This window comes from Gordionus sp. m RMFG-2023, chromosome 4, assembly GCF_954871325.1.
Source record: "Gordionus sp. m RMFG-2023 chromosome 4, tfGorSpeb1-WG-v2, whole genome shotgun sequence".
Classification (NCBI taxonomy): domain Eukaryota; kingdom Metazoa; phylum Nematomorpha; class Gordioida; order Chordodea; family Parachordodidae; genus Gordionus; species Gordionus sp. m RMFG-2023.
This window is the reverse complement of record NC_088778.1, coordinates 11261470-11281034: the sequence shown is the minus strand read 5'-3', so window position 1 is coordinate 11281034 and position 19565 is coordinate 11261470. Positions and strand designations below refer to the sequence as shown.

The following is a 19565-nucleotide window of genomic DNA, read 5'->3' as shown; positions in this document are numbered from 1 at the left end:
AAAATTGATTAACCCTTTCGCGCCCAGCGAGATCATTTGTCATTAAAATTTTTATCAATTAATTTTTATATTTAAAGAAACTAATGGTTGGTACTTAGAGATATTAATTTATAAAACAATATTTATTATTTCATATTTTATCATTAACCTGTCAAAATCATTATTTTATTATGTCAAAATGATTATTTTATTATATCAAAGTACAAGTATTTTTTGTTTATGGGAAATATTTCAAGCGCGAAAGGGTTTTATTCATTCAATAACACATACTCACTATATTAATTCATTTTTTAATAAATTTCTTGGTATTTTGATTTCTATCAACACCTAACCCCAAGCCTGGAAAAACTATAGACGAATATACAGTTAAAATTGTACAAGAATTTTATTGTATGGACGAAATAAGCAGAATCATACCAGACAAGAAAGATTGCGTTTCGATTTTGACCAAAGACGGAAAAAAGAATACCATAAGAGATTAATTTTAGATAATTTGAAAAAAATTTATATATTTTTTAAAGAAATGAGGCCTGATGTTAAAATTGGTTTTTCGAAATTCGCAAGCATTCGCCCAAAAATTGTATACTCGTTGAAGGTAGTGGTACACATGTATGTGATTGCAGCTACCACCAAAATTTAAATTAATGATCATTGGATCAAATTTAACCAATGATATGTTGCCCTTTAAAACATACAAACATATTTTACACTTAATAATTTGTAATTCGCCTCAACCATCCATTTATATGGGCAAATGTGATAATTGTCCAGGGTCAACACATTTACGCGATCAAATAGAAATATTGTTTCGTTCTAAGGACATCGAATTTATAACATACAAACAATGGCTATCCGTAGATAGAACCACCCTTGAAACAATAACCAAACCAGTAGGTGAATTTATTAATGCCTTTTTAAAATAAATGGAATCTTTATCATTTTTTTATTTCAACGCAACAATCGTTGTATCAAAACAATCTAAAATTGAACTTAGACGAAGACCAATATTTAATTTTGTGATTTTTAAGAAAACTATAGCTTTATACTTTAGGATGAAGTACAAAATTATCATTGGAATAGGGCTCAATCCACTGTTCACCCTTTTGTTATATATTATAAAGATAATTTTGCCAATATTTGTTGCCTAAATTATGTAATGATATCCGAATCTTTGCAACACAATACAATAGCAGTACATAATTTTAAAAAAACATTGCTCAATTTTTTAATTAATAAAATTTTTTATTTTTCGGTGGATCCGCTGAACAGTACAAAAACGTAAAAATTTTATTAATATTTGCCATCATGAGATGGATTTCGGGGTACAGGCGAAATGGCATTTTTCTGCTACAGCACACGGGAAAAGTGTTTGTGATGGGATTGGTGGCACTGTTAAAAGATTAGCCAGAGCTAGTTTACAAGGCCTTACTCAAAGTACACATCATATGAATTGTACGAGTTAGCTAAAGAAAATATTAATGTCATATATTTTGAATAGATGACCAAAATAAATTATGATTACGAAGATCTATTACTCAGGGAAAGATTTTCAAAAACTAGATCTATACCTGGAACACACAAAATACACCTTGATTCCAACAGATCTACATAATTTAAAAGTAAAATATATTCCAATTTAATAGAAAGTACTTTGGAATAGTTATCATATAATGATGAAAGTATAATTATTGAAGAAATATCATGATACCTAACTTATTTTTATGATTCTAATTGGTGGTTAGCTTTGTTTTAGTGAAAAATCAAAAGCAGGAAGAAATATATATAAAGTTTCTACACCCATCCGGACCTTCAAATTCCTTTACATTTCCAAGATAGACGACACTCTTTGCTTGCCCAAATGTCATATCTTAACATTAGTTTCACTGTTAAATGCTACTGGCCGTAGTTATACTATACATTGTCGTCACAAGAAAGTAAATGCGCTACCGAAAAATTAGAATCTTTTAAAAGTAAGTTTAAATTTAAATTATAGTAATTTTTTTAATATTTAGGGCGCCATATATGAAATGCACAAGATTCTGATTCATATATTCAAGAACTCGAAACTTAATTAAACATATTTTATTAATATTTATTAAATATATGTTATATGGGCAAAATTTTTTATAATAAATTATAAATAAAGTAATAAATTGAATTTCTGTTATCGTTAGACAATTTCTATAATTGAATGAAAGCCCCATTTATTGTTATTTTCACTTACAAGATGAATAATCCTTTAAATTATATCAAATAGTCCAAGAAAAACCATTAAAAAATTATTAACATATAATTTTATACAAAGACGCCCCCTTTCGGGGAAATATTTATACACTTTTCTAAACATTTTTATCGATTTTGAGAATGAAGATGGCCGCGTCCCAGACCAATTTTTTTTTATAAATATAAAGGAAGAGTTTAATATTGTCTACTAAATTTTTTAAAAAAATTGAAGGTCGTATTATTTCCAAAAAATCGTTTTTAGTCCTTATATATTAAATAAAATGACCGGAAATTGGGAAAAAAAATAAAAAAATTTTTTTATCTAAAAGTAGAATCTTTGTATGTAATTTTGATATTAAATTTGTTATTTACAATTATGTAGTTTTTAAGATATGCTTAATTGAATGAAGGCAGATAATGGTAAAAATACGTCATTTTTGACACTTTGAACCCTAATATCTTCAAAAATATAAATGTTAGGAGGCTAAAATTTTGGCTATTTCTTAGTTACATCGACCTTTCTTTGCTTACCAAATTTTAAAAAAATCGAAGGGGGTCGGCCGAAAATCTCATTTTTTTTGCTCATTTGACGTGGAATGACCCGTATGCGCTGTGATCGCTTGGTCGATTCCAGACTGGCCATATAATCCATTCTTGATGATTCAACCATTGTCGATTAAGCTCTGGCATATATTTCTTTCATTTTAATAGTTTCTTTAATCTTATTCAGGTCATGTACCCTCACTCCTTCTGTTTCCTTTCTGGGCCGCTAATTTCTGCCCCACTTTTCGGTCGTAATTGGTTAGCATGCTTCTAACGACTTTGGATCCATACTCTGCCATATGAATAAAATCCATTCCTCTTTACAATAGACTTCTCTCCATCCTGACTTTAACTAATTCCTTAGCAAAACTGTTTGGACGCTGCTTTGTATTCCTACGTGATATTCGTCGATTTTTCTTTTAATCTATTCGATCTCCTTTATCGGATTTGATCTCAACCAATCTAAATTAGTTTTTAAATTTTGTCCTAACATTAACTTGGCCCGAGATTTTCTAATAGCACTGTGAACACTCATCCTCTAAGACAAGATTTCATAAATTATTTCTCTTGGCCCTTCTTTTTTGAAGCGTATTATTTTCCTTTTAGTGTGCATATGGTACGTTTTACCTGTCTATTAGATTTAGTATGGCATGGAATTACAAGGATGAGTTGAAAATTTTCGTGTTTGCAAAATTTTCTAAACTCCTTTGATAGGAGTTGCTGTCCATTAGCAGACACCAGATGTTTAATACCAAACTCGCAAACCAACTTCTTAACACATTTATTAAATTGTCGGTGTTGTCGTTATTTCAGCAACTCAAACCCATTTGGAATATCAATCCATTTAACCAATGAAAAGAATTAATAGGCCCTATAAAATTGATATGGTTTTCATGGAAATCCTGGAATATTTCAAGAGCATAAAGGTGTTCCTGTAATTTCCGATGGTGTTATCTGACATCCCCGACATGAACATAGTTCTTCACATAGGTTTCAGTGTAAAAAGAAAAGCAATCGTTTTTTATATTTTGTAATTTTAAACCTCAGCAAACTTTAGTCGGCTTTCGGATAAATGATATATATATATAACTTTATTTAAAGTGTATCAAAATAGGTTGGCAAATCGGCTGGGAGTTTATCAAAACAATATTCGAGCACAACCATTTTCTTGTGCAATCTTTCTTATCTAACCACGCGGAAAATATTGGATTTCATATTAATCAGCTGATATTTGATTTTTATCGTCAATTTTTAATTCTAAACTTAGAAGAACCTGCTGGACAATCCGCCTTATCTAAGTGGCTTATGCGTTCGGACGATCTTAATTTACAGGTTATTTAAATAGGATTTAGATTTTAATATATATCGATTCAGTGGCGTAGACATATGGGGGGGGGGGTGAAAAATGAAAGAAATTATTTTTTTTAATTTACTAAATTGATAATAAATGTTTGAAATTTAAAAAACAACTATTTTTATGTTTTTAATTTATTATAAATAATAATTGATCTACAGTATTTGATTATTTTTTTAAATAAATTTTAAATTATTTTGCATTGCATATAACTTGTCTAGTTTGTCATATTCCTTTTTATAAAAATATATATTTTTCAATATGAAAAAACAATCATTTAAAAAAGCATTTCTTTTCTTTTGTCGGTTGAGTCTAAACTGTTTATTACACTTGAAACACGAGGGGATTTTAAGAAAATCTCAGAGTTTTACACTGATGATTTAGTAGACTCATATGATGAGTTACTTTGTGATGTCTGATTTTGGTGCTCTGCAGTAGTGTTATTAAATGGCTCGTTTTGAGCCGATTTTTAAAAACGGCTAACTCAATATTTTATTCAGAAAAATATTATGCAAGCCTGAAGATTTTGTTCATAGAAGGAACAAAGAGTTAGCCGTTTTTAAAAATCGGCTTAAAACGAGCCTTTTAAACACTACTCTGCAGGTCCTTTTCATGTGTAATTGCACTTTAGATTCCCTGCTTAACAACAAATTATTAATAATTTTAGCTACCTTATCAATTAGTATTTGCACTAATGAAAGATCTTTTTCAACTTTAAAAACGTTAAAAATCTGTTTAAGATATACCACCGGTGAAAAACTTTTAAATGGATCAGCCCTATTAAATATTTTTAAGGAGATTATTCTAGATAAAAATTTGATTCTAGATGAATTCGCAAAATCTCAGAGAAAAGTAGACCTTTCTTTATATTCAAATCAAAAAATTTCATTATGATTATATTAGTTTTAGTTTATAATATTTATAATCATTTTTCTTAAAATGAATTCTTGGTTATAACATTTATATAATTTTTGTATTAACTCTTAAATTTATGAAATTAATACTATTTTTAATACTGTGTGTTATTTATATTTTAATAATTGTCATAATTTTTTAAATACCATTATTTGCATAAGAATTACTTATATTTTATGTAATTGTTATAAAAAAAAAATTCCGGTTATAGGTCACTTTATTTGAATATTTACTGATATAATATATTGTCAAAATGTAATAACAAATAATTAATTTTTTTAAAATGTAAAATTGATAAAGGTGAAAAATGTAGAAATAGAGTTTACGGGAAAGGATAGGGATAAAAAAAGGAAGCTAGGAATATATAAGGTTATTCAATGGAAGAGATAAAACTTAGATAGTTAGAGCGAATAATGGTGGTAGCAAGTCTTTGACGTAAAAAAAGGGATTTCTTAGGCTGATCGGTTTTTTCCCTGATCCGTTTCCCTAATTCTTTAAAAAAACGTTGAGCTTTGCTACCGAAGGTGGTGAGAATGGAGCAGGCGATGAGTATGAATAAGAAAAGGGGTCTAAGGAACTATACTTGATGATTTTTCGAGATTCTGCGAGGGCATCGGCGTTGCGGTTAGATGGTGCATTTGGGTCAATGCAGGTGAAATCACAAACCAGGAGCTGACCCCTTGACCAAGGAATCAAGGACATTCTATCAGGACGTTTTCCATCGATTCTAAAAATTCCGGTGGGTTCAAGTCTAGATGGAATGCCTGCTGATTTGAGGGCACGTAGTATGATGTCGTTGCATTTGGTGTGCCGTTAAAAACGGCTTCGACAAAAGCCACAATGAAGACAATGTCTACCCTTGATATTGACACTGGTTTCGCAATGTTTACATTGGTACGGTAGAACAATTTCGCAATTGAGCCGTAGTCCAATAGCAAATCTTAGCTCGTCAGCGGAGAGCAACAAATCTAGGTTATTGGAGGGTATACTTTCCAGAAACTCGTAACCGGTTCCTTGGTTCAATTGGTGAAAAACTATGAGATCGTCGTCGTGAAGGCTCGATTTTAGGTAAGCGACTGAGTCTTCGTTGAGTGGAATATCCCAGTCTCTCTGTGAACATGAGGAGGGTCGTGGAGTATTTGGGACAACGGAATTGTCCCAAATGGTTCGGGCTTCAGCTAATAAATGGTCAGAGAAGTTAGAGATGGCTAATGTGTGATTCGGATGAAAGACGGGAGGCGATGAAACCACTAATGGAAAGAGTTAGAGGTGAGCGTAAGCCGATACCACTGAGCTTGCATGAAAGTGCTTGTTTGTAACCATGAATTATGGTTAAAGCGGATATTAAGGATCTCTTCAGCAAGAGATTTGACGGAGATTTCGAATGATTTTAATGAGTCAGGGAATTTTAAAATTGAGATGGATCGAGGGGCCTAAAGAATTTTAGGAATGTAGTAAAAGTTTTTGAGGAGAAAATAAGCTTGACGAGGGGGTAGAAACTTAGAAATGTTTTTGAAAAGAAGTAAGCTGGATGATGCGTTAGTGAAGAAGTGATTGATGGATTCCAGACCACCGACTGGAGAACCGAGATGAGTGAGGGATGAGAGTTCGGTTGTGTGGAAGTTGTGGGTGAATGGGATGGAGCAATGAAATGGACAGATCTTGGTTTTTTGTTCGTTGAGTGAGAGTTCGATAGCATTGGAATGTGTTTTGATGATGGCGTGCCTTAACAACCTCGTCAGGGGGACCGTAGAGTATTCCGTCTTCAATGTTCCTAGTGTACAGTGGAAGATTGCAGTTGGAGGAAATGTTTTTGACCATTTCGTTTATTCCAATGCAGAAAAGTATCGAACCCAGAGGATCGCCTTGTTGGATCCCTTCAGATGATGAAAGTAAATAGTTGTTGAATTGGAGATGAGATGGCATGGAATAGCAGGAATGGAAGAATGAGAAAAGGTGGGAAATGAGTGGTGCATTTGTGGGAGAAAGTGAGAGCGGCGAATGGAGTTGAAGGCATTAGAGAAATCAATTTTAACTAGGATTTTGTTACTTGGGTTGGTTTGGAGATGGCGAGTAGCAGTGCCGATACCTAGTTGGTGAGGTGCTAAAATTAAAGCTGCGTTGTCCTTAATTTTAGAAGATATTAGTTTAGCGACAAGACGGCGGAATACGGTCCTGATTGCTATTGGGCGGATGTCCTTATTGGGCTTTTCGAATGCGATTAGTTTAGCACCGAATAAAAGTGGTCTGATGGATTCGGAAACGAGTCCATGTGCTATTTTATTACAGAGTGTTGTTAAATTTTGTAAAATTGGGACCTGGCTAACTATAAGGGGGGATGTAAGATCCTGGAGGAAGATGGGAAGAAGCCCATCATAACCGGGAGAAGAGTCGTGATGTAAAGAATAGATTTGAACACCTCGGCGGGGGTGAAATCAGTAGGAAAAATATTGGGCGGAGGGGATTACATTTTTTTTAAAATAAAGTTTTTATAGAATAAAATTTTTAATATTATAATCAGTATAAAATATCTACATTTTGAAATTTATTTTAAATAATAAAAATATACATGATTAAATAAAGGAATGTTTAAGTATTTTTATATAATAAATAAAATCTATAATGAAATACTCTAAAATTTTGTTATATACAAATATTTAAAATAATTTTAACATAGCCTAAGATATAGAGATCTGTAAAGTTGGGCCCGGCCCAAACGGGCTTCGGGCTCGGGCCTATTTCTATTTAAAATAATCGGGCCGGGTCGGACCTTGGAAATTTTATTAAATATATCTAAATTTATCAATTTTATATTGAATTTTTTATGTAAAATAAAAATTTTTGATTTAATTTATTGAAACTAAACGCTATATAACATATGTCTTTTATTTTAAGTAATTATAAAAATTAATTTCTATATTTAAATAAATTCGGGCCGGTAAATTTTTTTATAATAAATTTCTAGCCGAACCGGCAAACTTTTTAAAAATTTCGGGTTCGGGCCGGGCCGGAAAAACTTTTTAAAAAAATTTCGGGCGGGCCGGGTTTGAAAAATTAGGCCCGATGCAGATAACTACTAAGATACAAGCAATTGAGTATTCATAAAAAATGGGGGGTTTGGGGAATCAAGCCCACCCCCCTATGAGAAAATCCTGTCTACGCCACTGTATCTATTGAAAAAATTTTGAGAATTCACAGTAAATGATTAATCTCTAATTTTTTGGTTAATATAATGTAAAAGGATTTAATAATTCTGTTATCATGTTCATACATTTTTATGTTAATAAATAATAGCTTTTTGAGCAATTGGACGCTATGATAACTTGTGACAACAATGACCATATAAATATTGATGATATAGGATCTGGCTGGAAATCTATTTTCACCATGATAAGGCTCATTAATCCTTTAAACTTTGATTTCACTTTTCTTTTTAACGATACGGCTAATAAAATTAATTTCGTTGACCCTACGCCTTCTTCCATTAAACAATCAGTTCGAAAAATTTGTTACTTAATAATTAACATAATTCATTCCTTCTACAGTTATTGTCTAGAAGAAAGATTAAATAATGTATCCAAACTTGCGAAATCATCTAACATATTTCTTAATCATTATTTGGACGTTTTTGGGTATTTGAATAAATTGTTGGGATACTGCTTTAATCGTCTTGGGTCTCTCATTGGTATGATATTTTTTTAAATTTTTGTACCGTGATTTTGACATACATTTATTTTACTATATCTCACGAAATATTGAAATTTCTTGTCATTCTTTCTCCTAAAAATATTTGCATGAATGTTGTTTTAAACGTCTCGTGAAATGTTACGCCCTCGCTGTCAAATGTGTATTCTAAACATTTAATTTTATCATTATCTACTTTATCAAAACATCGAATATTTTTTTTTGAAGAAATCCTATTAACTTTGGTTTAAATAATAAAACTTAGATGGTAGCGACAATCAAAACATTTTCGATCTGCTAAGACATTGGACACATCTATTGAAATTGTACACTAATCGATATTTGGATTACACTATAAACAACGCAGAATTTGTCGAGACTTGTTTTAATCGCAATAGGCGTTTGAGGTAATATAAAATAAAAAAATTCCATTTTTTTCTAGTGGCGTCATTGGGACCTGTCCTGCACAAATTTAATTTGAGCGTGTTTTGAATATTTCTGAGCTATCGACGCCACTGGATTTTTCAAGATATTTATAATATGTCATTTTTTCAATATATAGTTTTTTGGATACAAAAACAAACTTTTATGAACCCTCCTTAAATTTTGAACATATTCTTAATGTTATTAATACAATCGATGTTTCGCCAAACAAATTAATGACTGAAGATTATGATGACGTTTTTATAGTAAATATATATTATATATATATATATACATATTTAAAATTAAATTGCAATAATCTGAATGATGTATAATTTAAAACAGCCTAAGATGTTCTGGATTGGGGAGGGGAGAAGAACTTTCATACTGGTTCAATCAAAATAAAACTCATTTTTTACCGTTCAACTATTCAGTTTACCGTGGATAAATATTCACGTTTAACCTGATTAACTCACGGCAAATGCGAATACGCAGCTTAGAATCTAAAGATATGACATTGGCCTAATAACAAATTGTTGCTTTGGCATCAGAATTTGTCGCAATTCTTTTTCTACTCTAGATAAAAGATATTATTTTACAAAATTAGGCCTTAGAATAATATTTTTCTTTTATTCTCTATTAAGCGCGCTGGGCCTCTCTTCTTTTTGCACCCCTGGCCTAAATCAAAATTTTAAGATGGGCCAGGTAGCTTGCCGGGCATTGCAGGTCTCTAATATGTAGTAAGGAGGGCTCCACTAAACCCAGTGTTGGAGGGTTTACATTCCAATATTATTCGTCGTCTGTCGGGAGTCAGTCTGGTCCACCGATAGTAGCGTTTTTATTTTATCAAACATCTTCAGGTCATCACTCAACGGTATTATATGGTAGTCATACAATAAATTATAGTGGTTTATAAATAACCTTAAAATAATGCATAAAACCTGATTTCTCTATCAATCCGGCTTAAGAAAGACTATTCGTAATATACCACCCTCTATAAAGATATATATAACAATTACTCATTTCTAGGATTAGTTAAACCATTATGAAATATATTTACCTCATTTACACGGCATTTGCGAACCTTTACACACATTATTAATTATGAAGCAGAGTTTGAAAAAAGTTTCCAAAAAAATTTTGAGCCAAATCTTTAAAGATTTTTTTTTAAATTTGTGTTTTCATCTTGATTCATTTTTTTACATGAAAATTACAAAGTATTTACTTATAATAGATTTTTGACATTTTTAGGTAAAATTTGATCAAAAATCTTCAAAGATTAAACAATGTTAGAAAATTTTTTTCGAACTCTGGTATAAAGAAACATTGATTCTGGTCTTACAATAAGCAGCAAGTGTTTGATAGAATAAAGAAATTACTAGTACTATATATTGAAGACATCATATCCCAAATGATCTGGAATATGATGTCTTCAATACTGATTAAGGGCATTTTCTGTCTAAAGTTTTAAACGAAAAACACTAGATTATGATGTCATAGCAACAATTAGTTTTTCTTAATTTGAACCATTTATCTTCATGTAAATTAAATTTACTGTTTCTTTCTTATTGTACCTGCGATTTGATTGAGGAATGAATTCTTTTACATCGAGAACAGTCATTGTTCTTAAAGTTTTACTATATATTACAGCTAACTTTTTATAACTCTTATTTTATATTCCCCCCTTTTTACGAAAATAACTTATACAGTACAAAATGAATTTCATTGACCACAATCCTTTTTCAACTTACCTTCCTCACAAAAATACCAACAATGCCTATAAAAGTGTTTCTTCTCATTCCTATAATTACCTTCCTTCTTATTTGTCGGATTGGTTAGCCGAAATAATCCACGTTTATGATTCCCTTTTACTTTTAGGCATTTCTCAGCCGCTCTATTTAGAAAACCATGACATTTATCACTCAAGAAATCCGCATATTACTTATAATTATTCGAATGGACCCCATTGTTCAAAAGATGAAAAAGAAATTTCTAGTTGCACTCGTATAATCAGTTATTTTGAACGCAAAATCATGTCTAAAATCACGGGTAGTAGTAACTGCATTTTAAAAAAATGGACCATCGAATATTTATACTACGGATTATTTCCTACCTTAGGATACTATATTATACAAAATCATTGTGTCACAGCAAATTTAAAGTTGCTAAAAAACTCGATTTTGAACGACGGACGAAGAAAAAATTACAAACTCCTTTTATCTATTTTAACTAATCTCGTATCGGATATACTTTTAGATCCTAATTTTATCGGTATGTTTGTTTTATACCTACAACTATTTCTATAAAAATATTTTTAAAAATAAAGAAATGGTTTGTATAAATCTTAAATAGTCATTTATAGATGTGGAAAAAAAATAAAAAGTTTCTAAGAATAAATTTAAAATATTTTTGAATAATTAAAAATTATTCGGCAGATAATATAATTTCCTTATTGGTATTCGATTAATCGTATCGAGTAACGAATAATTTGTTTCAGTTATATTATTATACTTATGTTTTAATGGGAGTTTGAAACCAGAACCCACTTTATAAAATTTTACAGAAATTGGATTCAGCTCTAGCAGAAATGTAAATAACTTAGTTAATTATTATTACTTAGTTTATAAATAAGCATTACACTAAACCCTCGGAACTGTGAGTTACAGAAGTGGAAACAGAATTATAAAAATAAATATTCAAACTCTGATTTTAAAATACTTATAAGTCATTATATCATTAATATCTTATTCCACTCAAAATATTTTTATTTTTTTTCTTCTCCTTTTAGATTTTACAATGAAACAAGGAATTTTTGAGTCAATGTTGGTCATTTATTTGGATATATTACTCCTAATGGATTATTATTTATCAACCATAAGTATATCCCTACTAAGGTTATTGAAATATGACAAATAAAAATAAATAAAAAGTGAATAAAAATTATTGTCTTAAATTTATTAATTTTTTTTTATTATTTTAAAATTTTATAAAACATATTATAATATATTCATAAATTATAGGCATTTCATATTCAGTCTCTTGAACGGCTCATCTACTTTGAAAAAAATACTTACGTCCGATAATTATGATGCGTTGTTAAAACAAATAATGGACGTTTTAAGATTGTCCCTCTATTTAATTGCCCATAAATTGAGCGCATTTATAGGGATATTTAAGCCTCACAGTTGGAATATGAAAGGCAACGAGTCATTTTTTCATGTAACCTTAGGTGTTAAAACAAAGTCATCAACAGAAAGTGCAAATAGTTATTTAGATAATAATTTGACAAGCGTTCAAATGGGTTTGATTAAAGAGGTTGACAATAAAAAAATTATATTAAAATAATCTATTTTGATCAATTGAATCAATATTATGCATGTTATTTTTATAGCTCCTCTATAATGAAGATTTTGATAATGATGTCATTGAATTCGATTTAAAAGTACCAACCAAAAGTTTGAACGTTGATCGTATTATATATTTGCACATTGACGGGAAAGAGTCGAATATAAAGTTTGTAGTTCTGATTTTACATTATAAATATAATAAACAAATTTTAGATTTTAAGAAAAATTAGATTAAAGTCAAGATATTTTATATAAATTTATATGTATAATTTTAACGAGATTATTAATTGAAAACGATATCATTTCTAATACTTAAATTGCTATAATATTATATAATAATAACGGTCAAGTTCAACTTTGTTATCAATGGATTTTTTTTAAAAACATATATGAAATGTAAGTTTAAATAATTAGTATTATATTAGAGGCTCTTGTACCTACATAAATTTGTCCCAATCTTATCAAATTAAAATTAATGTCCAGTTCTACCGAATCCGGATCGAATATAGGTCTGAGTCTGTCCTGCATGACCCTAATATACCAGAGATTCATCGTTACCTATACTTTTAATTGATATTCAAAAATGAATCACTATTTACCCTCATAAATTAAAAATAAAATTAATTTTTAACCTTAAAAAATTTTCTATAAATTTTTAACCGTGTTATATTTTTTATATTAATTAAATAAACAATGATAATTATAAATATCGTTGCCCCCCCCCCTATAGACAAGACATATAATTTTTGAGAGCAGATCGAATAAAAAAAAGTGTTTTCGGTGCATCTCTTTATATATAAATCATTTTTTAAAAATAAATTTGTTCCTCTTTGAATTTTTAGGTTTGATATGTACGTTGAAGAGTTTTCTAATTCCATATTATCGCTCTTCCTTATTACGCAATTGATCGGGGATATTGGTTTAGACATTTTAGATTGCCCTTATATATTAGTACCATCTTTTCAAAGCGATTCAATATTCACCAGAAGGGTTGAAAAAAACGAAAATAAAGGTTTTTTTTCTATATAAAATGCTTTTTTTAAATTATATTTTATAAGAAAAAGAAAGAAATTGGCTTTACTTACCAATTTAATAGTCCAATAAGTTAGTATTATTTGTGATTTTTATTGTTAATTGTTTACATTCCTTCCTGAAGATTTTCAAAATTATCAATACATTCCTGAATTGATAAGCCTGTTAGCGGATATATATCATATGTCCAGCGCCTTCGATAGAAGGCCTGGAATGAAATTACTGCTAAAACGATGCTTGCAATACGATTTCCCCACGAATTCTATGCCAAATCTCTACAAAATTAATTCGTTGGTCTTAGCGTATTATGGACTGCTGACACTATATTCTGCTTTACATTACGAGTAAATACCAATAACCTAAATTTAACCATATTATAAAATAATTAATCAATTACTCATTTTAATATATCAAGATGTAATTATTAGAATTAATTTACATAAAATAAATAGGAACTTAAAGACTGAGAATTTTTTCAATTCTAAAACTCACGCTATGAAAAATATGGGTCAAATGTTGGCAAAATTTTTGGATTCCTTATATTCGTTTTCTTGTTTACTAAATAAAGAATTCATGAACTCTTCGACACTTTTTAAGTAATATATTTATTATTATTTCAAAGAAATTTTCCAAATATTATCAACTATTTTTTAAATAATTTAATAAGCCCATAACCATGAGTTTTAACTGGAGGGAACCGGATATTTAATCAATATTATGCTTATATTATATACAAACATGTATCCAAAATATTATTGCATTAATTCGGCGTTTAGGACATTTTATTTAAATTTAAATAGATATTTGTTCAAAAAAAAACATAGAGAAGATACAAGTTCAACAACGAAAGAGATTATCAGAAAGCATGAATCCGTTACTTTTGCCACTATATTTTCTGACCTCAAACTCGAAACTAATAATATCATGCCTATTCCTTCCACTAAACCCATAAAATCCTCTCGGTCCACGCCTAACATTAGTAAAAATTCATATGGAAAATCATTTCATGCTTCAATCGATGACCAAAATACATCAAAAACTAACTTCAACAAGTTTTGTCAAATGAATGAACCTTCAGCATCTATCCATGACGATGATGATTCTATCACTTCTTTATCGCGTGAAAAATTTAATAATCCAAAAAATTGCCTGGAAAATTTAGGAGATCAACCCAAATTTTCTTCCAAGAATTACCAATTAATTCATTCTTATCTCGTCACTCTCTTAAAGGTTTGTTAATAATGTATAAATGTTTATATGTTATCCCTAATAATGATATTTATTATGTTTTAAAAAAATGCTTAGGATACCCAAATTCATAAGAAAATATGGAATCTTGCTATGATCCAATTTTTGACACTGTTTGCACGTGATTTTGGATACCAAAATCTAATGAAAATAAAACCATTTATTATGCCCGTTGTGCAAATGTATTACAATAGTTTTCAGCAAACAGCCGACGTTGATGGGATTAAGATTAAAGAGTATACGTGCCGGTTGTATCAAATGCTGACTGAAGATTGAAATGAAAATTAAAATCTTAGTGGAGATCAATTATTTATTTTAATAAATTTATAATGTTTTTTAACAATATATTTAAACCTAACCTTGATTGATTATACCTCATGTTGTCAATATGATAATAAATTTGATTAAATAGAAAGAAATGAGATGAATAGCAACTTGGGGTAATGATTTAGCGTTAAACATGATTGATTTTTATGTGTTTTATTAAAATGTTAGCTAACGTCGTCAATTATTCTTATATATAGTAGTTTGCAAGTAGCGTCTGTTTCTTTCACTTTAGATGCTGATTATAAACACTTTATAAACTTTGACCTAGGTTCGAATCCAGGAAGTAACCGGTTAATTTTAAAAAATATAAACATTGCGTAAATATTATTTCCTAATAAAAATTTTAAATAAATTGGACCAATAAGTCATAAATTCTGAGAAAATAGATAAAAACTTTAAATATGATATTTGAAAGCAATTAGATTTATATCAACACCCAATGAAAAAAAGGATTGGTATCTGCTAAATGCCACTGTGTATGTGATATTATATTTAATCTATCTTATATGATTTATTAAAGTTGAAACATAATGTTATGAAATCTTTCTTCATAAATCTTCCCAGGCTAATAAAATAAATCAAGCAATTTATGCATAAAATCTATTAGGACAAGCCTGGAATTTGTAAAAAAAATTTAAACCTTGAGTAATGTCAATTTATAATTTTTCTACAATCAAAAAAATCGATACGGGCTAGTCTAAATAAATTTCAAGGTGGGCCCACCTCTGTAAAATATTTTTTCGGGCCGGGCTTAAAATATATCTGTTTGGGGCAGGAAAATCTTCACGTGCTGGTTTAGCCATGCTTATCACTGGTTAATTTATGTTATAATCTCATAAATATTATATTAATTGAGAATAATAAAAACTAAATCAATGATACCACTAACCGTTTAAACGGGGGGTTGGGAAGAGATGATTCTTCTGTCATTCTTGCATCTCACGAGTATGAGTATACTGACCCGACATATAAGTATAGTCTCAAATTCGGGAATTTATCATTTTTATAGGTAGGGAAGGACAAAAGGATCAAACTGGACCTATTTTTAGAAGAGAAATTTAACTATTCGAGCTTTGCATGTCGATCTTCTGTTCATTCTTATTTTAAGAGCAATAAGAGATTTTTAACAAGAATTTATGATGATAATTTAAATACATAGACATAGTTGACTATCTAATTTTATAGTTTATAATTCGTTTAAATTTTAAATGAAATTAGGATTTTCCTAAAAAAGGTCTTTACATCAATCAATAAGTTGTTCATATATATCCTGTATTTCAAATTCAAACCTGCGAATTGGAAATATTTGTAATTCTGGAACTTCCTCTCCTACTTGCTATAGAACAAGCTAAGGAATTAATGACAATTCCTGTCATAGCAAATGGAGGCCTATTAATAAATAAACCATCCTATAGTTCAAAAAGGTTTGAAGAGTTTGCCATTAGGGGCATTCTGTCTCAAGGCCCACGCAAAGAGGGGCATATATAGATTTTAGAGGCCGTCAAATTTTCGTTCCTGTGCAATAATTCATTCCATTTTCTATCTTTATATTTCCTTTATTACTATTTTTGATTGGAATTTCCTTTTTATTTTTTCTAATTTTGTGCTAATATTTTTTGGATTTCCCTTATTTTATTTGGATTTACTTTGCTCGCTTCTGTAAATTGAGCCTTAATGGGCTGTTAAGTTAGTTTTCACCCATATCAATCAAAAGTCTTAGCACGACCCCGTTCTACCTCAATGCCCATTAGACTTGCTCTACCAAAATAAATTTGTCAAAAAATTTAAAGATAAGTTTGCAGAGTAAACAATTAATCTTGAATAGTTTTTAGCCAAATGTCCTGCGAATTAAGAAATATAAAAAATCCAACTAAATTTAAAAATCTCTGGTTTAAATAAATTAATATAAAAAACGGCTATATATTTCATTCATATTTTATAAGATATTCACTGGTTACTACAGTAGAAATTTTAAACTTTGAAATATTTATCTCTTTAAAAGATCCACCAATAATTTTGAAATCATTCTTAGAAGACCAAATAGAATAAGCCTACCTAGACTTATAACTGTATATGGTCATTTAGATAAAAATATATGAATACAAAGAAGTTATTAAGTTTAATTATTTTTCATCAAATAAAGGATAAATTTATTGGGGGATTGATGAAATAGGACAAAATATATTGCTATAAAAATTAATACTTTTATTATAGACCTATTATAATACAATGATATTGCTGATTATCGATCAAATCTATACATTGCAAACAATCATAGACATTATTTTCCAGATAAAACTTTCTACTATCCTTTTAAATGTAATTTAAAAGGGTTAGATATTCTCAGCAAACTCATATTCATGCTAAACAATAAGCTATGATAATGCATTCATTGTAAATGAGGGGGTTTTTATTGAATACATGATCTAAAAAATACTCTTATATTCTTAATATTTTGATAGTTGGTAGTAAAGCTAAAATTAGTTATTCTTTTTAAAATTATAAAGGGAGTAATATTTTAATTAAAAATTTGCAATTCATAATGTTAAAACATCGGCGCCGAAGGTGGTGGAATTTTTTTTTAGGGGGGTAGGCATAGGGTTTTTGAGGAGGGTTTGCATCCAGTGAAAATCCTCTAATGTAGACGCCGTTTATATAGTCAATGGTAATCTTTATTACAAAATGTTGTATAAATATACTTTGTAAACTATAATATTAATTTCAATTGACCATTTAAGTCTGTATAATATTAAAACTTGTAATATTCAAATAATATCGTAATATAATTATGATAATCTTTATGATTTATAGCATATCTTCTTTTCCCCCAAGCTCAAGTTCATCTATTAATATTTTCGTTCCTTTGTTGGATATCGTATTTAGTACTTTGAAGCTTTGAATTATTTTTTGTTAGATGCATTCCAAACTTTAATTGTTCATTTTCATTTATTATGATGGATTTAAACTTTTCTTTTTCTTCCCCGGTGTGAGAAAATTTTGATTGTTGTTTTATTACTATTTTCAATTATTCTATCATCCCTTTTCTCTATTGGATTTATATCCACCTTAATATTGGCCTACCTTATAATTTATAAATATTGTATTAGAATTATGATAACCTTTATGAGACATAACATCTATAATAAAAGATTTATTAATTATAGAAGATATGAATGGCATAATAAAGGTTAAATATCAGCATGGATTTTATGGCATGTGTATCTTATGTAGATAAACCTGGACTTTATGCATTTCTTTATTGCAATCAAATAAACCATTTATGCAAATTATATCAATATTAATCAGATAACAACAACATAATAATACAATCATAAGTATCCTCATCCCATTCCATAATCCCCAGCAATCATTTTCGAATTTTCCTCCATCTCCACAACCATTTGTTGTGGATTCATTATTCTGGTCTTTCTATCCTCGTCTTAGGTAGCTAATCACTACAACTTATATTATATAATTTTTGTTGAGCAAGTATTCTGACATTGACATGCAAAATTCTGACATGAATTGCAAAGAGTTCGTGAAAGTTATTTATAAAGATAACAAAATTTTAAATAAAACTAAATCTTTTGATAAATATGTAGAAATTTTGTATTTAATTTTTTTATATTTTGATTTTGTAAATTTGCATAATATTTTGTAAATATACATAGCATTGGCGGTACGCAGCGGGGGGGGCAGGGGGACAAATCCCCCCCCCCAAGCCAAAAAATGCAGATGCCGGATATATTTTTCAAAAATATTATTGTTTATATTAATTTATATTTGTTAATATTTATTCGTATCTCATATTAAATATATATTATATTACATTTATTATCACATTCATAAGTTATTTTATCAATTAATTTCGATTTCAAGTTTTCCGGCGTAATATTTATTTATTATTTTCAAATTTTTAGTGGCGTAATATTTATCTACCATTTTCAATTTCTAGTCAAATAATAATTATTTCTGAAACTTCTGGTCCAACAGGGAAAAAGAAATTGCAACCTTGTCCAACGAGATAGAGCCTCTTCCATCAAGCACTAACAGCTATTAAGGAGTTAGAAGAGCCAATTATTTGCTATTACTGAAATATTACAATGGCCTGAAAGAAATATTTCCTCAGAAGCAAGAAAATTATTGGATCCAATGCTTATTCCAAATTTTATTTATCATTAGAATGTATTATTTAATTATACAACTATTTTAAGTATTACTTTTCAAAAACATGACAATGATTTGATTAAGAAGATGAGAATAGCGGAGAGCATTTTATCAGAACTCAAGGAAATTAGGGCTAATGTTGATGAAGAATAATAAATTGTACAGAAGGCAATTATTATTTAAGTGAATTTTTATATATTTTAAGACATTTGTTTCGATAAATTTACAACTTGAAAACGAGTAACGTATTTTATTCAATATTTATTTTATTACATAATATTACAACTAACTCTAATAATTAA

General features: G+C 29.2%; 1 protein-coding gene across 5 annotated transcripts in view; it reads left to right on the top strand.

The window, feature by feature from the left end:
- LOC135927995 (uncharacterized) overlaps nt 1-15173 on the top strand; it is a 71322-nt gene extending 56149 nt beyond the window's left edge. For 4 of the 5 annotated variants that reach the window (XM_065464291.1, XM_065464293.1, XM_065464292.1 and 1 more), the window contains exons 21-33: nt 3868-4098; nt 8330-8720; nt 8985-9126; nt 9282-9408; nt 10852-11413; nt 11931-12036; nt 12163-12457; nt 12534-12655; nt 13332-13501; nt 13646-13865; nt 13974-14117; nt 14346-14751; nt 14827-15173. In XM_065464291.1, the coding sequence (XP_065320363.1) occupies nt 3868-4098; nt 8330-8720; nt 8985-9126; nt 9282-9408; nt 10852-11413; nt 11931-12036; nt 12163-12457; nt 12534-12655; nt 13332-13501; nt 13646-13865; nt 13974-14117; nt 14346-14751; nt 14827-15045 (3135 nt within the window). In that variant the 3' untranslated portion in view covers nt 15046-15173. Of the gene's footprint in view, nt 1-3867; nt 4099-8329; nt 8721-8984; nt 9127-9281; nt 9409-10851; nt 11414-11930; nt 12037-12162; nt 12458-12533; nt 12656-13331; nt 13502-13547; nt 13594-13645; nt 13866-13973; nt 14118-14345; nt 14752-14826 lie in introns of those variants that run through there. The other variant, XM_065464294.1, reaches the window with a different exon arrangement.
- The last annotated feature ends 4392 nt before the right edge of the window (nt 15174-19565 follow it).